Source organism: Leptosomus discolor, chromosome 3, assembly GCF_034619465.1.
Source record: "Leptosomus discolor isolate bLepDis1 chromosome 3, bLepDis1.hap2, whole genome shotgun sequence".
Taxonomy (NCBI): Eukaryota; Metazoa; Chordata; class Aves; order Leptosomiformes; family Leptosomidae; genus Leptosomus; species Leptosomus discolor.
In genome coordinates this window covers 82,335,772-82,360,997 of record NC_141393.1, presented here as the reverse complement: position 1 = coordinate 82,360,997, position 25,226 = coordinate 82,335,772, and the positions used below count along the sequence as shown (strand labels likewise).

Here is a 25,226-nt window from a genome sequence, read left to right as displayed (position 1 = left end):
GGGCGGGGCCTGGTACCGCCCCCCCCGGCGGTTCCCCACAGGGACGGGCCGGAGCGGCCGCTCCCGCCGCCGCCGCCGGGGGTGTCCGGGCTGAGTCAGCGCCCCCTCCCCCGCCGAAGATGAACATCATGGACTTCAATGTGAAGAAGCTGGCGGCCGACGCGGGCACCTTCCTCAGCCGCGCCGTGCAGGTACGCCTCGGTCGGCCGCCAGTGCGAGGAGGCCTCGGCGGGACAGGGCTTCGGGGAGAAGGGGGAGGCCGCGGGCTGGCTCCGCGGGGCCGCTGCCGCTGGGCCCGGCGCGGGGCGTTGGCCGGGGTGTTCGGCTCCGCTTTGCTCCTCCCCGAGCCGGGGGAGCGGCGGCTATGGGGGGGTCCGGGCTGGCGGCTGGGCCCACGGCGGGCTCCTGGCTTTGAGGGAGCGCCAGGCCCGGCTGCGCTGGCGAGGGGTGAGCCTAGAGCTGTGGCCTGGTCGGGCGGCGGTGCGCTGCTGGGAGGTGCCGCCTTCTCAAGCCAGCTCCGTCCCCTGCTAGCCCTGGGCTTGGCCGGAGCCGGGGACTTCGTTCGGGCTGGTTGTAGAACAGTTTCGGGGGGCTGGCGGGTGGGGGCGGCGAGGCAGCCCAAGGTCAGGGTAGGCAGAGAGGGGAGAAGGCGCCTGGGCTGGGGGGGTGGGGAGGGAGTTGAACAGGCATCAGCTGCGAGGAGGTACGGTCGGACTTTATGCATGGAAAGGACGAAGGTGTGTCTCGCCTGAAATAAGCTGGTGTTTTATCTTGGCTGCTAAAAATGTATCTCGCTGCCTGCTCGGTAAAACTAAGAAGTCTAATGTGACAAGTAAAGGTATGTGTCTGCTTAGGCTTTTTGATTTTGTTGGCGCTTAGTTTCGTTTCTGAGCTTGTTTGCTATCCCATTGTTTCCGAATCGGTTCTTCCCCTTTCTTCACGCTAAGGGCACTATAATTGGCTTTTGTTCCGTAGCTGTTGTCTTGAGCCGTAATCCCCTTTCTTTATGTAATCAAACCTGAACAGATTTCCTGTAGGGAGGTGGACATCCAAGCGGTGCCCTAGTAATCCACTTCGGTTTCTCACGAGTTCTCGCTGGGTCACAGACAGGTTTGGAACGCGCTTAAAGTTGTTATCTGGTCTGATCGGCCTGACGTATTGCCCTAAATCTCAATATTCGCGCAGAACCAATGCTCAGCAGCACAGCAGAGCTCTGAAAATGCCCACTCGTCAGAAAACATTGTTGTTCAAATTTAAATGAACTTAAAGCAGTCGTTGTGGCTTCTCTTTGTGGTGGAGGTCTTTCCGTGCTTCCCCCCCCTTCTTCCAGCTCTACATGTTTCCCAGACCATCTCCTTCTTTCTAGCCTCCACCCCGTTCCCTTTTCTTGCTGGACAAGGAAAAAAGGAGATGCAGTTCACCCTTCGTTGTAAGATCCTGTGATGAGACCTTGTGATTTCGTCTCTCTTTATCTTGACTTTTCACATCTAAATCAGCTTATTGCATTAAATCTAATGTAGGTTTTTGCAGTCTGTCGTGGTTTAAAGGTGGTGTGAACTGTGGCTCACTCCAGTATGCTCTATCTGCATTGTTGCATCTGGTCTGCATCTGTTTACATCTGAATTGCTACGTTAGTTCTCTGTTTAGTCCAAACTGAAATTCGGTGGAAACGTGGAAGTAATAATTTCGCTCTACCAGCTGCCACTTTCCCCTGAAACGAGAAGTTTAATGAAGCCATTGGGGGGGAGGAGCAAATCCCTAACATCATTTTATAAGCTGAGTAACTCCTGTGTGCTACTGTTCCTTCCCCTGTTTTTTTGAAGTTACTATGTAAGGCCTACAGATAATATTAAGGGGTGATAATTTTGTGGACTTTTAAAAATATCATCTGGGTGTAGATTTTGTGTCCTCCTGTACAAATTACAGTTCTGTATATAGAGTTGAACTCTTATGTTCAGGTGTTGCTGTATGATGTAATATGACCTGACACTAGTTGCTTTGGGATATTAGAAACAAAAAAACCCCCACCAAACCCTATAAAACAGTTCAGCAGCATAAAATGGTATGTAGGAAAACCACTTAAAAGTTCCATTTCAACTTACAAGACAGTGAATGTCTTGTTAGTGTTTCCAAGGGTTATCAGACTTTTCGGTTACAAGGGGACTGGGGCTCTTTCACCCACAACTGCCTGATATTCATGTTCCTGGAAACCTGTTCCTTCTGTGGATGAGGTTAAACTGCGTTCAGACTGCCATATTCTAGTCAGTAGTCTACAGAAAAATCAAGCCTACCTGGCCATCTTCATCCAAAGCCTGCCCTTCCTTCTGGCAGGCAGAAAATGCTTGAAGGGGTTGCTCTCAGTCAGTCTTGCAGTAGTCGCAGTTTGCGGAACAAATGGTTGTAGTTAGTGGTATTTGAGGTGAAATAAATAATGCCATCGAGTGTAGCAATAGGAATGGGAGTCCTTCCTCTTGCCAGGCTGTGCTGTCGACAAGCTGCCTGCGTGGTGGCTGGGGATGAGCTGGGCCTTGACTCCTTGGTGGCAGAAACATTTTTGACCTCTACCTGAAGTGAGGGACCTATCTTAATGCGATTTCTCCTGGTAATTTTGCAGTATAGACCTGAAATGTCGATTGGGCTGTGATAACCCAGTCGTATATAAACCAGTCCAATTCCCTCCTGCATGAGCTGGTTGCATTCAGGCAACTTGTGTATGTATTTTGAATTTAATGAAGATGGGTGAATGGATTAGGTGGCTTACTGGTATGATTTGTTGCAGCAAGTGCTTACGTGAAGTATGCCTGTATGATGTTTTTTAAGCTTTAATAAAAAGGAAAACAAAACTTGTAGAGCTCTAATCAAAGTAGAAAATCACTAGTATCTGCCTATCTTGGAACAGTTTTTCTAAGCAGAAGAAAAATTCTTAATTCATAGCACCACCTTCCTTATTTTGCTCTTATCCTTAACGGTTGGAGTAGTGTCTGAAAAAGGATGTAAAATGGAAAGACCAGGTCAAATTCCAGTTTTGGGGTAACCAAGATGAGAAATCAGAGTGGCAGCGTTGTTGTGTTACGTTGATGCTGGAAACCATACGTCTGCCAAACCACTCTTTACCATGCTGCTCCCTTTTGCTAAAATTTTTTCCTGTAAGTGTGTGTGTGAAATCCGACATTGCAATCTTCAAGCAGTCTTCACGCTGCTGAGAAGACTTATAGAAATAATAATAGGAAAGCCCATTTTATATACAAATACTCTAATTAGTAAAAAACAATTTCAAACCCATTAATATTGTATTATGATGGCTCTGTAAAAGTCTTTGAAAACAACTTACAGTACCTGACATCTTTTTGAAGAGCCTTTTAAACAGGAGTGGTAACACATCCATAAATAAATTCCATTCTTCCCTATACTGTACCTGAACTGTCTCACGAAGGCAGTTTGCTTTTATGTCGAACTGCAAAGGCCCCGCCGTTTATCTAGACCTTCGATGTGCACGCTGCCCAAGTTGGTTTTATTCTACATATGATGGAAATGAAAACAAACTTGGACAATGTGATTTACTTGTATTGTGTTCTCATTTCTTACTGCGAGTTTAAATATCCCACCAAAGAATTTAAGAATGAAGTTTGACAGTCAAAAAGGCTTCCAGCCCTATTGTGCTCTTAATTGGTAAGCTTGTTAGGGATTTAGTCATAAGCCAGGCTCTTCTGAAAAGGCCTGACTTCGAACAGGCTGTCAAGTGATGAGATCATCGTCCTCCTGAGGAACTACTGCTCTGAAGAGAGGCAGGCAAAACCCTCGGTTCCGGTTTTGCCTGGATCCCTGATGTGAAACGCGTGGCTTCCCCCTCTCCCAGAGAGCTGGGATTGAAGTACAAACTGCTTGTGGATTAATAAGAGTTGGCATGACTTTAATATCAAGTGAAATGAATTGCCTGCTGGATTTATTTAGCTGAGTGGAGTTAGATTGTAGTTCATTTTTACTGAACATGCAGCTTGGAAGAGAGCAGCAGAGGTCATCTTGCTGTTCTGTCAGGCACAACCAGATCGGTTATATCAAAACAGTTCATCGGACGTTGATTTGTTCTGTTCTAGAAAGCAAAGCACCCCCGCCCCAAAGATAAATATTGCACAGCTTCGCAGGGAAGTCTATTTTAGCTTTTAATCCTTGTCTTTAAAAGCTTTCTCTAATGTCGAATTCTAATTCAAATCTTTGTGCTGAAGTTGAAACTCACTACTTCTTGTCCTGTTTGCTGTGGACAGGACAAAATTCTTTTTAAACACGTTAAAGGTAGCTGCAGTGAGAATTTGTGTCTTCAGGATTTGCTGTGGGAGAGGGGACAAACTTCATTTCAAAATATGCAAGATTCACGTAATCTTTTAATTGTCTTTGTTACCTGTGGACTGTCTTTTGGCTCACGTTTCAAAGTGCACTGTGCAAGGCTGGATGAGATGCTTCAAGTGAGAACTCTCAGTACCAAGCAGAGCAGAGGATTTCTTCATAATGTTGTGAATTACCTTCCCAGTCTTGGTCCGATTAACACCCTCCCCTCCCTTTTTTTCTGATAGTAAGGGTGTGTGTTGAACTTAACAACTTTCGAATTTGTCCTTAGATTTTTATTGGTGACTGGATAATGATTATATCTTTGAAAACATGATCTGCAGCTAACATGAGCGAATAGTGACTGTCTTAAACTTGTCCTGGGAGGTGATTTCTATGAACTAACTGAGTATTTTCAACCTCACTGACTCATAGTTCACAGAAGAAAAGCTTGGTCAAGCAGAGAAGACGGAGCTGGATGCTCACCTGGAGAACCTTCTTAACAAAGCAGAATGCACTAAATTGTGGACAGAAAAAATAACAAAGCAAACTGAAGTATTACTGCAGCCAAATCCAAGTAAGGAGCCCTTCAAGTTTTTTGTTTGCAACTTTTCACTTAACAGATCTGCCAATGTAAATGTTTGCTGCAATAGCTGTTGCATAAGTAATGACTAAATATAGCAGTTTTAAAATGTGAAGGCTGGAGTTAGGGAAAGCGCATTTTGAAGAGCTACTGAGAATCGGAGACACTGTATTGGTTGCTGGTGATTAACCCTCCAAATGGGAAAAGCTTTAAGACAGAGCTCTTCAAGCCATAGCATTGGTTCTGTGCTCCGGTCAGTCTCAGGCTGACTGGTTTTTGAGTTGTTTCCTGTTGAATGGAATTTCCCCTTCTTAATTCCTGAAATCTTGAGTAACTGTAAGAACTCTGAAGTTTTTCATGGGGTAGATGCAGCGGCTCAAGAAATGTCATTACTATTTCATTGCTGTAAGCTGTCTGCACAATACAATTCAGCTTGAAGCAGGCAAGATGAACTGAAATGCCTGTCTCTAACAATTCCTTTGCTAAAGGATGATTAGATTGTTACACTGTACTTAGGCAATACAATAAAGTTTCAAATCTGTTTTCATCACTGGTGAATCTCTCACTAGAACAATAACAGAAAAGATACGGGTAGAAATGTAGTTTTCTGGTGTGCTAATTTTATTTGTTTCTGAAGTTGCTGCTATGAGTAGTAATGTCGAGGATTTCGGTTTCAGACTGATATCCTGCAGTTATCTGTGCCATTCGTGGCAGTTGTGCTAGATTGGGAGCTGTAGGAGTTTGCTCAGTGTGTAGATCTAGATTTCAAGTCAAGACCTGGTCTGTAGTCACTCGATGAACTAGTATTACCAAAAAAATTCTAAACTTCCTTTAGGTTTCCTCAAATGATAAAAATATAATACTGCTAATACCTTTGCACTGAAAACATAAATATTCTCCTTGTAGTAACGTACTGTGTTAGGGTTTATTAGTACAGGTAAATCATACATGATAGCACTTCTCTAATGCCAAGTAGTACATAAATTCTTTATAATGCTCGTCTTTCAAGTGTTATTTTGGAAGCCTGTTTCATCCTTTAGTTCCATTTAAAAAACCCAAACATTAAAACCCAAAACAACTAATCCTGTGGGAAAGATGCAGTAGAGCTTAAAGAATATTCCAGCTCAAATTTCTGCGTTTATCTAGGCCAGGGGAAGTAGTTGTCTTGTTTGTGTAATTCAGTATTTGTAGTACCTGTTGAATTTTTGAGATGTAGAATATTGAATCACTAGCTGAAGGCTGGTAGAATGGTGTGAGGGAGATTCAGTGGAAGGATAATCTGTGGTAGGATCTCAGTTATGCTGACCAGTCAGTTTTCTGATGGCTAAAAATAGTCAGCATTAAACAGCGGTCTTGGGCTGTGACTGTAACTTCAGCTGTTCGGCAGCCTGCTTGGGAGGACTATCACATGCTGTAGAGCACTGCTTTTGGTGGTTCTTAATGGAGTGACCCTCTCTGGGGGAGGAAAAATCACTTTCAATCACATTTTTAATTGTACCTTTGGGTCAGATCCATGTAATAGTCCAATAATTTTAGATTACTTTTCAGTTTTGTCATTTAATAATTTTAGATTACTTTTCAATTTTGTCCTTTAATCAAAAATAAATATTGTGCATAAAGAAAACCCCATGAATTTGGATCGTTTTTGCTTCACCCTCAGCGCCAGGGAATGCACTGGCACCCATGTTTATCTGTGTCAGGTTAATTTTTGTAACCTTTGTGAGAGAGTAGTTAGTTAGTCCGGTGCTGATGACAGTTGTCTAATTAACAGTATTATTTTTGGTTGCATCGAAGTGGCAGGTTCATTGGAGAGCTGCTTTGTGGTTGTCTGGACTATTGCAGGCTGAACTTCGTTCATACTGCCTGCGTAAGTGGAGTGAGCTAGTTATGAAGTCAAAACAATTGCTCAGAGAAACGAGGTGTTGTACCTGAGGAGTTTGCTGTTGTAATTCACTGTCCCTTAATGTCTGTGAGGCTTTTTCACCCAAGAAGCATACCATGGCTTAATGCTCTGGTAGGAGGATATTAATGATCGTAGTCATGACGAGGTTTTTTTTTTTTTTGATAATTTTGTTGCTCAAACTAAGGAAAGATGCGAATACGGGATGAAACGCTTTCTAGTATCTTTAGTGGTTTCTTTCAGAGGATTTCAAGGAAGCAGGGAGAGTGGTAAAGGAAGGATATAATTCCTGGAGCTACCAAACTTTTAAAATACCTTAATAGGGAACCTACAGTAGGTGTTGAACTGAATTCCTACACCATTAATTCTAGTGAATGATTTCCGTGTTTGTTTTTTTTTTTTTTTCCTGGAGGGGAAAAAAAAGACTGGTTTTGTTAAGGAGAAGTGTTCTGTTATGGTCTTACAGTGAAGATTCTGGAGAAAACTTTGAAAAACTCTATAAATATGCTGATAGAAGGGAGAGGAAAAGTGTGATTTTTCACTTTCACACTTGGCTCTAAGAAACCCTTGAACGTAGCATGACAGACATGGACAGCGTCTTCAGCTCAGTATTGTTCACTTAATGTTGAGTTTAATGTCCAGATTTTGAAATTCTGTTCTTTTTTTGTTTTGTTTCTATTCCTAACTTGTGTTTTGAATGTCAGTAATTATTTGGAATAAACTTTTTTTTTAGATGCCAGAATAGAAGAATTTGTCTATGAGAAGCTGGACCGCAAAGCACCGAGTCGCATGAATAATCCGGAGTTACTAGGCCAGTATATGATTGATGCTGGAAATGAATTTGGCCCAGGAACAGCCTATGGTAAGTAGAGGCAAAAAATGTGTCTGGTGTTGCTGAAGTGAAGGGGGGAAAAAACCGCACAGATCTAGGTTTTTTTCTTAACAATGTTAAATGATAATTGTCTTCCTCTGGAGAAAACAGTTCAATGGCTTTTGTATGGCGTTGAGATGACTTGCTGTGTAACTTTGGGCATTAGGGGATCGATGATGATGCTATCCAGATCTAGAAATGGAACCTGCTGTTGGAATGATAACTGTCTTTGTGGATGGATAATTTTCTTACCAGAACAAATAATTCTGGAATGTAGTTTCCTCATTCAAGGAACCCATTTGCACATCTGACAACAGGCATTTTATTTGTAGTGTGGAGTGAAAATGTTACCTGAAATTAATTTCTTTAGTAAGGAGCCTCTCTACAGTATTCCTGCTTTTCTTTATATATAATATTTTGCTAAAGATGGGAGTGTAGACCATAATCTAAATCTTCTTCCTTCTCCAGCAAATGTATATACCTGTGACAGGAGGGTTGAGGGTGTTGTATCTAATGATTTTTCACGCTGGCATTAATTTTAAAGTCTAATTCCAGTGTTCTTTACAACTCATAAAGTTGCTGATAACAGATTTAGCCGTTGATTTTTAACTTCACCAACTGGCATGCATAGGTGTCTGTATGTATAATACAGGCTACAGTCGAGGTCTGATAGTTATCTCCCTTTAGTTGCTTTCTTCAAAATTGCAGTGGGAGGGAAAACTTTTGTTCTGGGAAGAATGAGTTCTTTGTATCTGGAAATAATGATCCTCCTTTTGAAAAGAAGGGAAGTGCACTTAAAAAAAAAGTAAATGTTTTACTGAAGACTTAGGGGTACAAAATCAATAATGGCAGGCTTTGTTCCTCTTCCACATGGTTTTGTGCTGTTATCTGTGGCCTTCCCTCTGGTCATCAGCCCCAAGTCCTGCTTTCTGGCATCAAATGGGGTTGTACTTACAGGCCCACTGTCCCTTAGCTTGCAGAATTTTGAGTTCAGGCAGGTAACATAAACTTTTAGCATGAGGATAGCTACACCGTTAGCGTTCATGTGGTGTCACAAAATATTTTAGTTCTCTGAAAACTTAGTGTCTTTTCTGCCTCAGCTGTGTCAGCCTGTTGAAGCGTAATAACTATTCCTGAAGCACTGTCTTCAGTTTCAGTACCTAACTCCCAACCAATTTCAAAGTATTTTTCAGTTAATGTACAAATGTGATTTAGAAGTGGGAGTGGATGCTGGTGGGGAAAAGCACGTTATTTTCCAGTAGCTGAGTGAGCTTCTTCCTTGCTACCAACTACTACCTTAAACAAAAATGTGGTGTAAGGGGAGAAAGTTGTTGGATTAAAATAAGCAGGTACAATATCGAGTTCTAAACCAGGTGTTCACAGCAGAGCTGCCATAGTTCGTGCCACTTCTACAGTGCTCCATCTGTTCTCGTTGAAATCTTGCCTTGACCTTTGATTTTTACTAATAAAAATGGGTTTGTTTGGTTTGGGTGGTTGTTTGTTTTGGTGTGGGAGGTTTTTTCTGTTTGTTATTTTTTGAGGGTTGTTGTTGTCGCTGATTTGGATTTCTTTTGAAAGCCCTTGTGATGGCATTGGATTGTCTTTCAAACTGCTGGCCTAAACTTTCCTGCCTGTAGAAACCTGTTTTGTTAACCACCTGCCTGAATCTCGCTGAAACTAACTTTTTTTTTTTTTCCCTTTGCAGGAAATGCGCTCATTAAATGTGGAGAAACACAAAAGCGAATTGGGACAGCAGACAGAGAACTAATTCAAACTTCTGCTATAAACTTTCTCACTCCCCTAAGAAACTTTATTGAAGGAGACTACAAAACTATTACTGTAAGTTGAATTGTGCCTTTTTCAGCATTTCACACCCTTGTAACTGTAAATCTTCAAAACAAAGTAGTAGATAATTGGGCATTATTGCTTTCCTCAAAGTAATGTAGAAAAAACTTGGGTAGAATTTGTGCCTTTGGTGTGTTTTCCTTCCTTTTGACCAGGTAAAATAAAAATAATTCTGAAAACGTGCTTTTTGTAACTATTATTCTATTAAAAGTATAGATCTTGAATATAAAACATGTGAGAAATATTAGGATAATTCTGCCTCTCTGTTCAATGGAAGAACCTTTTTGTACATGATAAGTCATTTAAAAAAAAACAATTCCAAGTAGAGAGGCTTTTGCTTTTGAGTATGTGTACCTATTCTCACAAACTAACCGAACTCGCTTCCAGAAAGAACGTAAACTATTACAAAACAAAAGGCTAGACTTGGATGCAGCAAAAACCAGGTTGAAGAAGGCAAAAGTTGCAGAAGCTCGAGCTGCAGTAAGTAGATATTTTTATTTTTTTTTTAAATTTGTCTGTAACTTTCAAACTTACTGGTCTGTGTTTACAAACTCGACTGCTTGGTGATATTTCTGATCATAGCTTCTGGCCCTCGCTATTTTTCTGGATACTTTGTAAGAAATGCCGCAGTGGAATGCCACGAAATGAGAACAAATTGCTGATCAACTTCTATTTTTAGTTATTCCATCAAGTTGAACTTATTTGACCCAAGTGAATGTTCTCCCCTTGTTCTATACTAGGTGAGCCTATGCTGCCGCTGATGGCTTGCTGCCAAGGTGGTTGTAAATAAAAATCATTCAGAGGTCAAGTTTTGGCATTTGGATCTCTACAAGCATTGAAGCATATGTATAATTACTTCCAACTGATGGACCTGTCTATACTTCTAACTTCTCTATATCACACGTATTTGTAGTTGACTCTTTCCATATGGTTTATTATTTCACACCACCAAGCAGAGTGAGACTCTTAAAGTCACATCTCTAAACCTTTCTTATTCCCTCAAGAAATGCTCGTTCAAGGAGATTAAAATGACTATAAACTAAAAAGCTTTTGCCTTTTAAACTCTTAAACTGCCTCTAAATGGAGGAATAGATAATCGAATGTGTGCAATTTCAGCAGGGTGTGCTTATAGCATTTTCATAGTTGTCCGCATTCCTGAAAGCGCAGCGGCTGACGAGGGATAGTGACAAAGTGACTTCTCCCAGAGGAGTTAATGCAGTAGTGCTCATGCACACAGATACCGAAGGAATACACAGGGACAGTGTACGTGGTGAGGAGGCAGAAGCAGGACTGTCAGATTTTGCTGGATTTTCTGAATGGATCACTGAAAGATCTTGGAAGCATCATCTCTGAGACTGAGCATTTGTAGATAAAGTACCCAGCGTCTTTGGCATGGTGATCCTTCTAAAAAAGCCAACGTCACCTCTACCTGACAGTTCTGCTTCTGTGTCTCAGTCCTCCATGTCATGCACCCTGTCCCTGTGTATTTAAACTCTCTGTATTTTTTAAGTCTATGCCTGCATTTCCCCTTACGTTACATCCATTTTATGCAAAAAAAAAGTTCCTCCTCTATTTGTCAAGCTTGCTTAATTTGTAAGATTAACAGTGGAGAGCAGAGCAGGGATTTGTTCAGCTAGGAGTGGAATTTGGAGGTGATGAGTGGAGAGGCAGTGGATAGCAAACTGTTCCTTTGCTTGGGTTTGTTCAGAGTTAAGTTTCCCAAAACAAGAAAGTATTTTCATTGTTAACTTCCTTTGCAGCACGGTAGCAGGTGTAAACTGTTCTTTCTAAAGCAATAGAAGGGCCATAAAGAAATTGTTCCCGTGAGCTTAGTACTAAAAGAAAGGCTCCATACCGTCACTGGTGTTCCATCACCAGGGTAATCATCCAGAGCTTGGTGCTTGGACAAAATTATTGCCCATTGCTGCTACTACTTGACCAGTCTTAAATATTCATATAGCAAGTAACTCGCGGTTTTATGCACAAATAATTTAGTGCTGGCAAAGCATGAAACTCTAGGCCTCTTACTTCACTACCTTGCCTGTACTTCAATTTTTAATTACACTTTAACAGCAGTGTGCGTGTTTAAGAAGTATTGGATTGTAGAATTCCCAGAGACATGAAAAAATGGCATCTCTACGTTACCTTCTGTGGTGTAGAAATGAGAGCTAACCTGGATGTAGGTGTAATGCAAACGGCTCACCTTCTGCTGGCTGACTTATTTATGAAGGAAGACACCTCACAAGCAGTGCTGAGCTGAGAGATGAGCACAGTGTATTGAGTTGTGATGCCAGCTTTGATGTTTTACTGCTTTCTTTGACAGGATAAAGTGATAAATTGCATCTACATCTGATTATTTTTTCCCTGTTATAAAAATACCTAATATTTGATGAAATTACCTTCTCCCACGCTTACTCTACAACTGAAGTAGCTTAGATCAGTATCTAAAATAGAAATCTAACCAATTTTATTTGCCTATATTCAGCTCACAGTCTTGCTTAGCTTAAACTTGCAGTGCTTTGCGCTAATAATCTGTTCACCTGCTGTATTCAGTGTTGTAACTTGCTTTTGTCTTTTATCTATGCATTTAAGCAACTAAACACCTCTCAGCCTGAAGAGAATAACATTATGGTAAATGTCTCTTACGTGCTCAACTTGCTGCATGTAAAATGGCTAAAGGTTTGTTGGCCTCCTGTGTTCATTCATTTTCCTATCAAATGTTTCCTCTTGCTATCCAGCTCATTTTAGTCTTGTTTCGGATGTTTTCCATTCCAAACTGGGTTGGTATAGAGTAAATATGCTTATGTCAGTACAGCATTGGATGTGGTTTGTATCAGAATACTTCTGATACTCTGAAGTATACAGTATTGTATTCTGGTTTCTTTGATTTATGATTGTAAATTTAAGATGCAAAGGAGGTGATTTTTTCATCACTTCTTAACTTCAGCTATCGAAGGAAAAGGAATTATTTAATTTTCCTATTATTTTTTTAATATGAGTAGGAGTGAATTATGTGAAGTAACCAGGAATATGTAGAAATTAATCCTTCCAAGAACTGTTTTACAAATAACTTAAACTGAATAACTGAATGGCTTAACTCAGGGTACAATATATCCAAAATTTCTTGCAAGGCCTCATGAACGCCCCTGTTCTCGGCACCGTAATTGTGAAAGCGGAAAGGGAAGGGGTTAATCGGTTATGTACAGCCGGGACGGTGCTGTTCAGCCTGTCCTGGTTTGGATCTTGGATCTGCAGAGCATAGTGGGTCTGATCTCAATTAGTGTTCCAGATTTCTCGCTCGTGATCAGATAAGAGCGTGAATAAACTTGTTCGTTACGACTTGCTTCTGCAACCTTTGTACACGCTTCTTCGTGCCGAAGTCCTGGTTGTGTCATCTTCCCACAACTGCAGGGAACGAAGGTTAGAGGAGAACTGCGTTGCAAGAGGGAATTGGAACAGCAAGCTGAAGTAATTAACTTCTAGAGTAAATTCCTTGCAGTTCTATGGTTTTGCTGTACTCCTTGCTACTACATTGATACTCAGTTTGAGACACTGCTGTAGCGTTTTTAATTCAATTTAGGTTTCAGTAACAATGCTTGTGAAAGAGGAAACTGGTAATGAAATTAGCAAGAGAAATCATTCATCTTTCAATCTTGACTTAACGTGGTGTTAAAATGAGAATAGCTTTCCATAGTTTTCCAGTATTTTAACACATTAAGGTAACTTAAATTCTTCCGTCACGTAATTTAGTTTGTCTGATTCATGTCATTTTCTAAGTAGTTATGTCTTATGTTGTAAAAGCTTCTTTTAAATAGATTCTTGTAACGTCTAAGTTCTACAAGCCATACGCTCTTCAGTATCTAACTTATTTCACAGATGTAGTGCTGTCCATGCTCATTGTAGTTTCATTCTCTATATATGAAGGGCTTTGGGCAACCGACTCTCAGCACTCCTCAGACCCCTATGGAGTTCTGAGGACAGGAAAGTGGTTAAAAGCGAAAGTATGGTTGCATCCTATATTAAAGTACCACCAATATCTAAGTTTGTATGTGTTTATTATTTTTTTTCTCCCCCACTCTTAATGCTGACTAGATATGGGCTGAGGAAGTGACAAAAGTAAGTAAACAATTTAGAAACTGCACAATTCTGAAACCGTAACTTGTGCCGGTCTCACGTGATAAAGGATATTGCGTGTTGTTGATTGCAGTCTGATGCTGGCAGCCTGATGCATCAGAACACAGTGCTTCCCTCGAGGGCCTTTCAGACTCCAGTGGCGACTTTCAAGCCCCAATGCCTGGGGCTTGTTTTACAGTAATCTGTTTCTGGCTGTCACTTCGTCCCATATGGTTCTCATGTGACAAGATACAGTAGAAAAACAACTACAGGAGTTGTCTCTCAAATTGTACTGGTATGGGATCCTGTTAAAAATTATCTCTTATTTGAAATTTTTCAGGAAGCTTGGGATCTGGTAATCTAAACTGTCCTGAAAAACACAGATCCTTAGCTTTTACCCAGAGCACAGAACAGTAGCTGAAGTGCTGCAGTGCATGCAAGAAGCTCGGAGCAGACTCTGCTTTGGAGGGCGTTGGTTTTTTTTATTCCCCACCCTTTTCCCCAGTGTCATTGGAGAATGCTGGGCTTATCTTAAGCAACTCAAGTTAGGAGGTGGGCCCACCTGAAAACTGCGCCTGGGCTGAAGGCCGGTTCGTGAACTCAACTTTTTAGCCTTGGGACGGGAGCTGCAGCCTTCTCTCGTCGTGCCATCCCGTGCGCAGGGGCAAGCTCAGCGGAGCTGATGGAGTGTTGGGTGATGGCCGCTCCAGCGCCACGAGAAGGGCTGCTCTCAGGCTGGCTGGCTCTGACAAAGCAGTGTTGGGAACAGGCTGTGAGAAGCTGTGCTAGCAGTTAAGAAGAAATTTGGGGGGGGATTTCTGTAGAGGAGGGGAAATAAAAATTAAGGGTAGCGGGAGGGCAGGGGCTTTGGAGTGTGGTTTTGAAGGTGGGACTAGATAGGAAGCTGTGGGAGGTGCAGGGAGTTGCTGTTAGAAGCTGGGATGTGGAACTCTGGGTGAAATCTTTGGGGCTGTGAGAGAAATTAAGGCTTTTTCTGTTCCAGCTTCTTGTGAGTTACGGTGCAAACAGAGGAGTGTATGCGTAGAGTGTGAGAGTTTAGGGGGAAGAAGGAGTTTAGAGACTGAACTGTAAAAGGAGGGTTAGGTCAACTTTGATCCCAAAGTTTGAGAATTATTTCACTATTTAAGTAAAGTAACAATTTGGAAGCAGCAAACCAGTCTGCTGGAGTTCTTGGTACTATTTTGGGGAAAAAGATAGCAGGGGAACTGTATAACTGCTGTAACAAAACCAATCTGGAAGCTATAAGACAATGATGAATAAAACTTCGCTTTTCAGAGATGATGACAAGCAACTTTAAGGATAGTGAAATCTAATTGGTTGTGTCTTGGAGAGAAAAAGAAATACTACGAAGTGCTTAACCATAGCATAAAGGAGACTAAAAGCTTTAAATCTTGTAATAAATACTGTAATTCAAGGTTATCTTTTTTTTTTTATTACTCATATAAGAAGCAGAGACTGTCGAGAAGAAACTACAACACACGTGTTGTGCCGAAGGAACGCTAATCCATCCAGGTTTCTAAAGGCAATCTGTCCTTCTGTGTTTGAAAGTTGGGAGGAAGAGATTCATAGATGTTTTCAATTTGAGAAGCTTCCCAACAAGGATTTCAGACTGCCCAGTAACCTCTAGATGAATTACAGGGTTTTTTTTGAGTTAGAACAAAAGATCTGCATGGTGTCACTGACATTTTCTTTGGTTTAACTTCTCCTCTGAAATGTGGAATTAGAGGATATTAAATGCTGTACTGTGAACCACATGGGGTAGGTACTGATGTTACACACTTCAAACATCTGAATTTTGTTAGGAGTCTTCTGAGGTGTCTGGTGTAGTCAGTGGAAAGAGCAGAGGCTTTTGGCGTGTTCAGCACGTTGAGGTTAGACTGGTTTTGAGGATCAAGAGGAGCTCCTGTCTGTCTTTTGACTCCAAAGGAGACAAGGAGGCCCAGCTATATTGGGTCGCATGGATAAATCCGTTCTCACTGTGTTACTAATGGCATGCCTAATAAAACAACAGTAGGAAGATGATTTTATGTCCTGTGCTCCTGTGGTTGTGTGTTATCCTTTAGCTACAGGGTTGCACAGTACTTCTGAAAGGTCATATATTCCGATGTGAAATTTGGAGTTTGTGAATTTCTGAATATTCATACTCAGAAACTGGGCTCGTGTTCTGAAGCAAGAGACTAGACTCTTTATCTCCAGATAAATGGTTTACCTATGATTTTGCTGAGTTTTTTTTTAAAGGCATTGAAGATGTTGCCAATACGGAAGGGAATGCTTTTCTTCCCCGCTTGGTTACCAGATCTGCTGTTTTCCTCTGTCCTTACTCTCAAGGACTGCCAGGTGGATTTCACTGATATTAATACAGATTTAATAGGAAAATTCTGAGCAAAGATTCTCGCCTCAATGAACTTTGAAAACCGAATTAGTTTGTAACTTGACACATGCACTGCTATCTCAGTTTTGAGTAAGAAACACGCCATACTCTGTAGCTGCTTCCTCGCTGTTTAATTACTGTGCAAGCCTTCCCAGCTGCAGTGACTTCACCTGAAAAACATTTCTTGGGTAACTGCATCTCTTCCGTGCTCACTTCTGAGATTAAGATCCTTCCATGTGACTTTTCATATTGATTAACAGGAGCAGAATGCAGGAGCAGAATGTTTGCAAATACATAAAATCCTTTTGAAACCAATGGTTTTATCGGTATCATCACATTAAGTTTCCTGAAAATACATTTCCTTGCCCTGTTTTGTTGAGAACAGTAACTGCTGCATCTTGGACTTCATGCAGATTTTTGCCTTCGGGTTTATTTTTAGAAACAAGGTACTAAATGCATTTAAGCATTGAGGCAAGGTAATCCAGATTCCAGGCTGAGGACGTTCTGTCTTGGAACAGTAAATCTTAGATATTACAACACATTTTTATGTATCTGTGGTTTTTTAAGTAGTGTCCTCCCCCGCCCCCCCCAAAAAAACACCACTAATTTTGGCTTGTACTAGATGGAAGTCCTTTAAAACTGCTACAACATTGTTATTTAAAAATTGCTGATAACAATATGTAACAAGGAATATATTTGAATTATTTAAATATGAAACTTAAATCCTATGATTTTAATAGCAATTTTACTCTAATTCAAGTTAGAACACTTGCTATGGTTTGGTTGCATTTATTTTTAAAGATGCCTCAATGACAAGTTCCAGAAATAGTTATAGTAGCTTGGTGGCCAGTATGAGACATTAATTTATTAAATATCCCGTTACAGCTTACTGTCCAAGACTTATGCACAGCTGATCGCTGGGCAGTTCCCTGATAAAAATTAGTGTGAAGTTTACCCTAAATTATTTGGTCAGAGCCCTGTTAACTTGAAGTATGGAAGAAAAGTACGTTGTCCTTGGCTGCCACTGCTGTGCTGGCAGAACCCCGGGTGCAGACACTGTTATGGCGATGGTTTGGGAGAGGGAGATGGTGATGGGAGAGGCTGGGAGAGGTGGGGTGGTGCTGCTGGCAGAAACACGCCCTCCCTTTGCGTACGTTGACTCTGTGTGGTAGGTGCCTGGCGACAAAGCCGTTTGTGGTGTGTACGGGGCCTCCGCCTTTCTGCACCCAAAATGCAATCGCTTTTTTTGCCTAGGAGAGATCTGCAGAGCAAAAGCTCGCGTTTCAACCAGCTCAGCCGGTGATGAATGCGTTGGTATGAGCAGCTCTGAGTCAGATGGGAGGGTGGCGGTGGGAGGGCGTACCGGGGCCGCGTGGTGCCCATACCTAACGCCTGTCCTTGCTTCAGTCTGAGCAGGAGGTGCGGATGACTCAGAGCGAGTTTGACCGTCAAGCGGAGATTACCAGGCTGCTGCTGGAAGGGATCAGCAGCACACACGTGAGTACCCGCCCCGGGCAGAGGGGGGAAGGCGGGATGGGGGCACGCGCTAAAAATAACTCCACTGAGCAACTTGGCGACTCGGGGCTGCCAGGTTTCACTTGGGTGTGTTAAAGCATCCGACCGAATGGATTCTAGTTTAGTATCCACCCAGTTTCTTTTCCCGTTAACCTTGAGAACGCAGGAGCTTTCGTTTTTATCCATTAAACTCGGCTTCCCATTCATCAGACCAACGGAATGTTGAAACCACAAAAATGTGCTAAAATATTTAGTCTGTCGTGGAAACAATGTAAGGAAATGGCATGATGCTTGTACAGCACCTGTTTTTTGTGCTCATATATAGTTTTCTGTGACATTTTAGCTCGGTTACCTGCTAAATCCAGGCACTATGGCTACGTGGTGTAAATCCCTGTGTGCCAATATTGGTACTGCCTGTAAATTCCTGTTACCATGGCGTTAGCACCTGACCACTCTTTCTAAAACAGACTAAAATCTTGACTTCTTTGCTGTATTATAGGCACATCACCTTCGCTGTCTCAATGATTTTGTTGAAGCTCAGATGACCTACTATGCACAATGTTACCAATATATGTTGGATCTCCAGAAACAACTTGGAAGGTAGTAACACTAAAAACTTCAGGAAAAAAACCCTATTTTTTTTCTAAGTGCTTATGAAAAGTAGGAAAACTTACGCTGAAATAATAGTGGTGAACACACAGGCGTGCTGGACTGAAGGGAAATATATCTGTTCTCAAGTAATTAATATGTAATGACCCCAGTGCAACTACTTCTCTAAGCTTACATGCAGCACTAATGCCTTTTGAGGGCTGATTTACTGAGATTTTGCATATCTTGCGACTGAGGAAGGTGAGCCCGTGGTACCCTCATTGAATGGCACAAAAAGGAATTTCTAGAGGTTTACTTGTAATCATTCAGGTATCTTATGCTTCATGCTACAAAGCCACTATGCAGTGTGGGAGAAGTTCTGGTACTGCCTGTAAATTCCTGTTACCTCTTAATTTGCTACAGGGCACTACCTGATTTCCAGTAAAACTGCGTTCTCCACCGTTAGGTGGGTTGCCAGCATGGATGATGTATCTAGGGAGAAACGTATTTCATAATACCTGTAAGCAGCAATCCAAAGCACTCGCAGCGGGGTGAGAATTTGTCTAGTTTTACCGTTTTGTGGGTTTAGCATTTTTAAAGTACGAGAAGAAACTGATGTTAGTTTATGCTCAGATCCTGCTTGTGCGATTGGTGGTGATGTAGAGATCTACGTACTTCTCATACAGCGTCCCCACCTTAATTCTTCTTCACAAATCAGCCTTTCTTAGGGTTATACCACCAGACCACGTTACTTAGGTGAGCATATGCATTGAAGAGTTGTCCGTGCTTAGAAATTTACTGTAGTGTCTGTTCGAAATAACTGTCTCTATAAAGTGTCTCTGTTTATGTTTTTCATGGCAAGGAAGTAGAAACAAAAGTGTTCTTGAGTCTTGTCCTTTTCCTGACTTGCAACTTCCTGTGGCATTGGATTTCCTTTCCTCAGTTTGTTTGAGTGGGTAGTTTAAAGACTTGGAAAAAACAACTTTAAAACTATGATTTAAAAAAAAAAGCTACATTTTGAAGTTACATTCCACTGAAAGAAGTATTCAGCTATAAGATTTGGTAGCGCATAAATGCAAGTTGTAGAATTGAAAGCTTGACAATAAACATTTACTGGATTAAGCACAAGAGCATCTGCAATTAAAAATGAAGTGACGAATACTTACACAACTGCTTTGAGAGGAAGTTTTTAAAATCTGCACTCTTACCCTAGTATATTTACCAAACAGAAAGCTTTAAGCATCATACTCTTAATGTAAGGAAGAACATATTCCTCCTTAAAAGCCCCTTGCTTTAGGGTGGATAGCGTGTCCAGCTGTCTTTGTTTAAAATTTGTGTAAACTGATACCAGATATTAAAAAAAGTATATTTGAAGAAAATACTGCCTTCAGGAAAACAGCAGGACGTACCTTTACGTGGCTGTGATCTGATTAGTATTTTTGACAATTACTATGGCTGCTAGAAGACCGAAAGCGTGGAAGCTTTGCAGAATCCCGAATGCCTCGAGCAGCCCCGTGAGGCTTCTCTGCCTGTGTGGATTAAACCGGTGTTAACTCTGGGGTGTGTCTTTCCTTCCCCGCGCAGGGAAGTCCCACTGAACTCTTAACGGAGAGCACTGGGTCTGTAGTTGTGCTCCTTGCTGGGGAGGAGTTCCTCAGCCGAGGGCGTGTGGTGGGTAGCACTTGCATTAAATAAACAACCGAGCAGGATACGTGTCGTGTTCTTCCGTTGTTATGCGTAGGCAGATGCAGGACCAAAAAAAAAAAAACAGCTTAGGCAACTCGGCTGGGTTTTGGTTGTGTTTGCCAGCGCTCCCTTGGCTGACAAGGGATAGTTAGTGCTGAGTTACGCGTGCTCTCCTCACACGTTGATGAATGACGTTGTGTCATGTTCTCATATGAAAGCAAAGAGCTGTGAAGGACTTATTTTTGGTTTGAGGTGGACTGAAGGTGAGAGAGTTTGTTGTTTAAAATAGCAACCTGGTTCTCAGAGTAGATGGGTATTACATGTTTTACCTAGGTCAGAATCTAGGGTGTAAACCCTAACCTGGTTCACATTGAGACTATTCAAGTTCCAAAGCTGAGCACTGATTTTCCTGATGTACTCTCCTGCCAGCTGTAGGGAAAGTAGGGGGAAAACACGTGCTTGGTTCTCTTGATAGACGTAGACATGGTTTTATGGATGTTTCTCTTCAAGGCAGTAACAGGGGAGGGCTCCCGTAGAGCTGCTTAAAGAACCAAATCTCCCAGATTAAAAGCCATCTCTCTTCTTTCTTTTTTCATTTTCTCAGACTGAACGAAACAAATCTATTTCAAATATCCTGGTACTGTGGCTGCTTTTTTTTTGTTTTCTTGCTGATAACTTGCTTTTGCTTGGAATTTTCTCTGCTTCCCTGACAGCCAAGCCTAAGCTTTAGCATAATATTTTTTCAAATTGCCCGTTACTAGTCCCCTACTCTCCAAGCTGTGAAACTCCTGCTACTCCAGTGTTCCAAAAAAAATCCCAGACAACCTCTGTATAGCTGAAGCTTTGCAGCAACATGCCTACGTATGGCTTTGCAAAGGGTGAGACTTAATGCTTTACTGATTGACAGAGTGGTTATAACGCTTTGGCTTTCTTTTCCACTAGCGGTACAAACCAGTGACCCTTTGAACTGGGCAGAATGATTTACGAGTAATTGCTGTGTTAACAGAGAGCGAGTTTAGCAGCGTACTAAATAGTAATTTAGCAATATCCAGCTAATCATGTAATAAATACATCGTGAGGCACAGCTGAGTTATCCCTACAAAAACGTGGGGTCTAGCTTTTCCTCCCTTTGCTTTGCTCATTTGATTTGCTCAGGGAACACGATGAACTGGTTTGAAAAACTAATCTGGCAAATAAAAAAAAAAATAAATTGTTTTTGGTGGAGTTGCAGTCTCTTCTTGGTGAGTTGACCCAGCTCTTTATGATCAAATGAGGTCAAGATAAGCCAGAGGGGAAGTGGGGCTTCCTCCTTTTGACAGTGGTAAACTGCTAACTAGACTCACAACAGTCTCCAGAAAGTCTGCCCGATTTTTACGTGCAGTTTGGTCCGACTGTACAGGGGCTACTTCTGTCCTTCACAGGGTCCTCCTGCTGTTTCCCTTCAGTCAGATGGAACAATTGCACGACTGCGAGGTGACCATGTTTAACAAGCTGTTCTGACGGAAGGTTAGCCATCTTCTGGATGATTTGTGTTAGATCGGATGTTGAATCAGCTCAAAGGCAAAAAATTATTAGATCTCACTCAAATGACAGAGAATGAACGTTTGCACAAAAAAAAGGGGCAGAGAAGTGGGTCCACCCTGTCTGGTGACAGTGTAAATTTACCGGATTAAGTATAGAGTGAAACTGTAAACTTTGTGTGCAGTACTGCTCCAGCTGCTACAGGTTTGAGCTACCTTAATTCCACCTATGTTCATGGCCACGTGATCCAAAAATCAGTCACTATATTGATAGATTTAGTTTTGACCTGCACCAGCTCCCTAAACCAACTCCTCTTATGATTATATGAGCACCAATAATGCTGCAGATGTGAGTGTGGGAAGGTTCTGGTCTTGCTTTATATGGTTAAAGATGCCACTGAACTGCAGCTTCAGGAAGATTGTGACTGGGGAGCATAGGTGGGAAGGGATGAGATGAGACTTTTCTGACAGGTTTGTACACACAGTGTGAATAGATCTTCATTGTGCCAAAAGAGTAGGCAAAAAAAAAAAGGGAGGGGGATGTGTGTAATATATCCACATCCCAGATGTTCCCAAAAAAGAATCTATGGAGGTCTGGTGAGTAGAGTTATGTGTGGGAGTTGCCTGACGAGTTGGTGTGTAACCGGTCGGAATAACGGAAGGAAATGCAGCTGTAGTTCCCCGTCGTCCTCACTCAGCCTGACTCCTACTCGCTGACCCTGGTGGCATCAGCTCTGCCACCTCTCAACGCCTCCGTTGGCCTGCTTTTAAGGCAGCGTCAGATGAGCGCTGGAACAAGGGCAGGCAGCAAAGGGACAGGGAATGACTCCCTCGACTGCTAAACAGCCAAGTTGAGTCTGCCATGGAACTGCATCCCAGGGCGTAGGGCAGAGCGGCGTGAGACAGCCTCACAGCTCATCGTTGCCCCCCTTGCTGTTCCGTTCCTCCTACCCCACTGCCCTGAAAGCTCCTGCTGCTTTGCTTTCCCTTTGCTCCTTCCTCTCTTCAGCCACGTTATTCTGTCCTTTCCCCTGTATCTGCTCTGGCTCTCATCAGTCTGTGGTGATTCAGCACGCTAACTTCGTGGAAGATTATACACTTTTTTTTTATCCCTTTCTTTTTGTCCAGGCAGGTTAATGAGTTTAATTGACTTCAGAAGGGTCTGGCAAGCACTGCAGCTGGCACGGCACAAGCAGCAGCCTGACCTAGAAAGGAGGGGCTTAAGTTGATATAAGTTCATCTTTAGCATAACGAGTATTTTTGTTTTTCAGCATGCAGTGTGCTGAACCAACAAAGTGACTTAGATCGCAAAAATAGTTGTGGGGTGTTTTTCTTTCAGAGGGAGGCTGGGGTTTTAACCTGCATTACATTTCCCTGATCTCATTCACCAGCACAATCTTTTGTGTAGCCACATAATTGAGGAATGAGCAGGAGGAGCTGGAGGCTGCTTTTACTGGCAGAGCTGTCGAAAGAACTGTTTATTAAAATACAGGCCGAATTCAGCCGGACCCACGGTGCTTTCTTGGTTTTGCTTTTTTCTTTTTAAGAGTGGCGGTATTTCTTTTTAAGTCTGTTGGTTTGATTTATACTACAGGTCAGGAACAAGTACCTTTGGTTAGGTTTATATGAGTATCTGCTGTTCCATTACTGCTGCCCATGGGCGTTTATTCTGCAGTTGATAAAAGCGAGAACACTAATTTAGGCACGGAAGGACTTATAACTCCCCACGTAGAACTGATTTACTCTTTCCATTTTGTCTTCTCCCACAGCTTTCCATCTACTTTCCTCTCGAACAATAATCAGTCTTCCTCAGCTCCTGTGCAGAGCGTTTCTGCTCCCTCAGTCATGGCCTCAGCCTCTGCTTCGTTGCCTTCAGTAAGCAATTCCATAGTTACTTCAGGCATCAGTGAACTGAAGTCCTCCAGTGGCAGCAGGAAAGCGAGAGTTCTCTATGATTACGACGCTGCCAACAGCAGTGAATTATCGCTCCTTGCAGATGAGGTAAGAGTTTTCCGTGTACCCTGATCGTTTAGAAGTAAAATCAGAATGCTTGTGACGAGCCAGTTAAGGTGTGCTACATCAAGAAATCTGTGTAGCTGATTTTTTTGTTTTTCTTAATTAGACTTTGATAGCGCTCTGAGAGCGTGGTCCTGTACCTGTATGCCCTCATAGTCTAGTGAGCATTAACATCTGTGACCCCAGCTTGGCTTGCAAGCACGTTTGCTGGCCAGTCAGGATGCAATTCTGCCATCTGCTTGCACTGTTATCGATGCAATTAGTCTTTCAAACATTAAATGTTGCCATTTGGGAAGAATATGAAGATGCAGCTACTTCTTGTTTCGGTGGTGGTGATTGTGCTGTGTTTATTGCCGTTCCAGCACTCTTTAAGTCAGAGTCAGTACAAAGCAGGCGGGGGTACGCAGTGACGCAGGGTGCCGGAAGGGAGATCCACCCGGTGGTGCGGCTGTAGCTTAACCCTGAAGAAGAGCATCCGCTAAAAAGTTTTCAGACTTTCAATGTGCATTACTTAAATGTTTCTATTTGACTTTTTTCTTGTCTAGACAGTGACTTGGAAGCTCTGGCCTAAGATTTTTCTGTTAAGATGTAGCACGTTGACGCCATCTCTCTGTCATGCACTTGAAGATCAAGCAAACTTTCTGTTAGATTGCCTGTTAAAGCTGATGGTGATATACAAGATTTATAGATAAAAAATAATAGAAAAGAAACACTAATGTATAGAATTTAACCAGGAAGAAAAGGGACTTTAAAATATCCTGCCGTATCTACTTCTTTCCCATGAACCAGTGAAATAATTTTTATGAGCACTAGATGATGTTCTGTGGATGCTCACATTAAATGCTCTATTTAACTTGGTTAATCTCCGTTCCAAGACCGTGGAAATCATGTGAAGGTAGACTAATTTCTTTCCCAGGCCAAGGAAATTATGTGCTATAATAATGTGTTTCTGTTTTTTAGGTGATAACAGTGTACAGTATCCCTGGCATGGATTCAGACTGGCTGATGGGTGAAAGGGGAAATCAGAAAGGCAAAGTGCCTATTACTTATTTAGAACTGCTAAACTAAAGGGTTGGCCTCCATAAAGACTGTCCATTATGGCGACACGGTATTTATATACAATTAACGTCGTGTAAGCAGGTTTAAGCGTCTTCCATGTTATTGTCTTGAGGGACAAATACCAGCCATTACAAACTGGCTTTTCTGCCAGCATGGTTGCATGGTAAATACTTTATTCAAACTTAATGTGTTTTAAAGCTTTTACTTCATGTGCCAAGAACATGTTTCCTACAGATTTGTTTCTACTGAAGTTTTCACTAATACAAGCTTCTACTTTTGAGTAACGTAGATTGAAAGCAGGAGGTACTGTTTTCTACTGAAATTTTTCATTAATGGCAAAGCTTTTCTTCACATAAAATAAACTTATTGTGAACTGATGCGGGTGTAACGCACGTTATTTGAATAACCGAAACCAAACGTGAGAGACAAACCTTGAAGAAGTCCCTGTGGGTCTGCTCCCAGCACTGGTGGAGTTCAGATGTGCCGGGGCTGTCTGCTGCGTAACTTGTGCGTTTAATCACCTCTGAAAAACGAAAACGGTGGTTTTCCCTCTGTTGGAAGCTCAAGGCAAACTGCTGGTACGGTGAGATTTAAACTGCACCTAGGTGGACTGACACAAGCTAGTGACGTGTGTTCTGCCCTGGGTTTCTTCTTGCCTTGTATTTTTTTTTTTTTCCATTTAATTGCTTTCCGGAAAAAGAGGCTAATTCGGTTTGATTCGTGATTATTGAGATTCTTTCAACTGCAAATCAGCCTTTATGTTAAATTAAGCACTGCGTTTTGCTCACCAAACGTGCGCTGTCTCTCTCCATTTAGGT

General features: G+C 42.0%; 1 protein-coding gene across 6 annotated transcripts; it reads left to right on the top strand.

Moving 5' to 3' along the window:
• The first annotated feature begins 69 nt into the window (after positions 1-69).
• On the top strand, positions 70-24,785 carry SH3GLB1 (SH3 domain containing GRB2 like, endophilin B1). Of its 6 annotated transcripts, none has more exons than XM_086462848.1 (11): positions 70-191; positions 4,756-4,897; positions 7,537-7,665; positions 9,380-9,513; positions 9,907-9,999; positions 12,112-12,150; positions 13,612-13,635; positions 17,432-17,521; positions 18,039-18,139; positions 23,103-23,334; positions 24,310-24,785. In XM_086462848.1, the coding sequence occupies exons 1-11, from the start codon at positions 120-122 to the stop codon at positions 24,415-24,417; spliced, it is 1,164 nt and encodes a 387-aa protein (XP_086318974.1). In that variant the 5' UTR covers positions 70-119; the 3' UTR covers positions 24,418-24,785. The 6 variants fall into 6 exon arrangements, with proteins under 6 accessions (XP_086318974.1, XP_086318972.1, XP_086318977.1 ...); XM_086462846.1 differs by having other exon boundaries at positions 12,112-12,198; XM_086462851.1 differs by lacking the exon at positions 12,112-12,150.
• The last annotated feature ends 441 nt before the right edge of the window (positions 24,786-25,226 follow it).

Bases quoted from the DNA above. Each gene is read 5' to 3' on its own strand.
- SH3GLB1 (XM_086462846.1), top strand. From the start codon at position 120: ATGAACATCATGGACTTCAATGTGAAGAAGCTGGCGGCCGACGCGGGC. The intron at 9,514-9,906 runs GTAAGTTGAATT...ACTCGCTTCCAG, and splicing joins GAGACTACAAAACTATTACT to AAAGAACGTAAACTATTACA. The intron at 17,522-18,038 runs GTGAGTACCCGC...GCTGTATTATAG, and splicing joins AAGGGATCAGCAGCACACAC to GCACATCACCTTCGCTGTCT.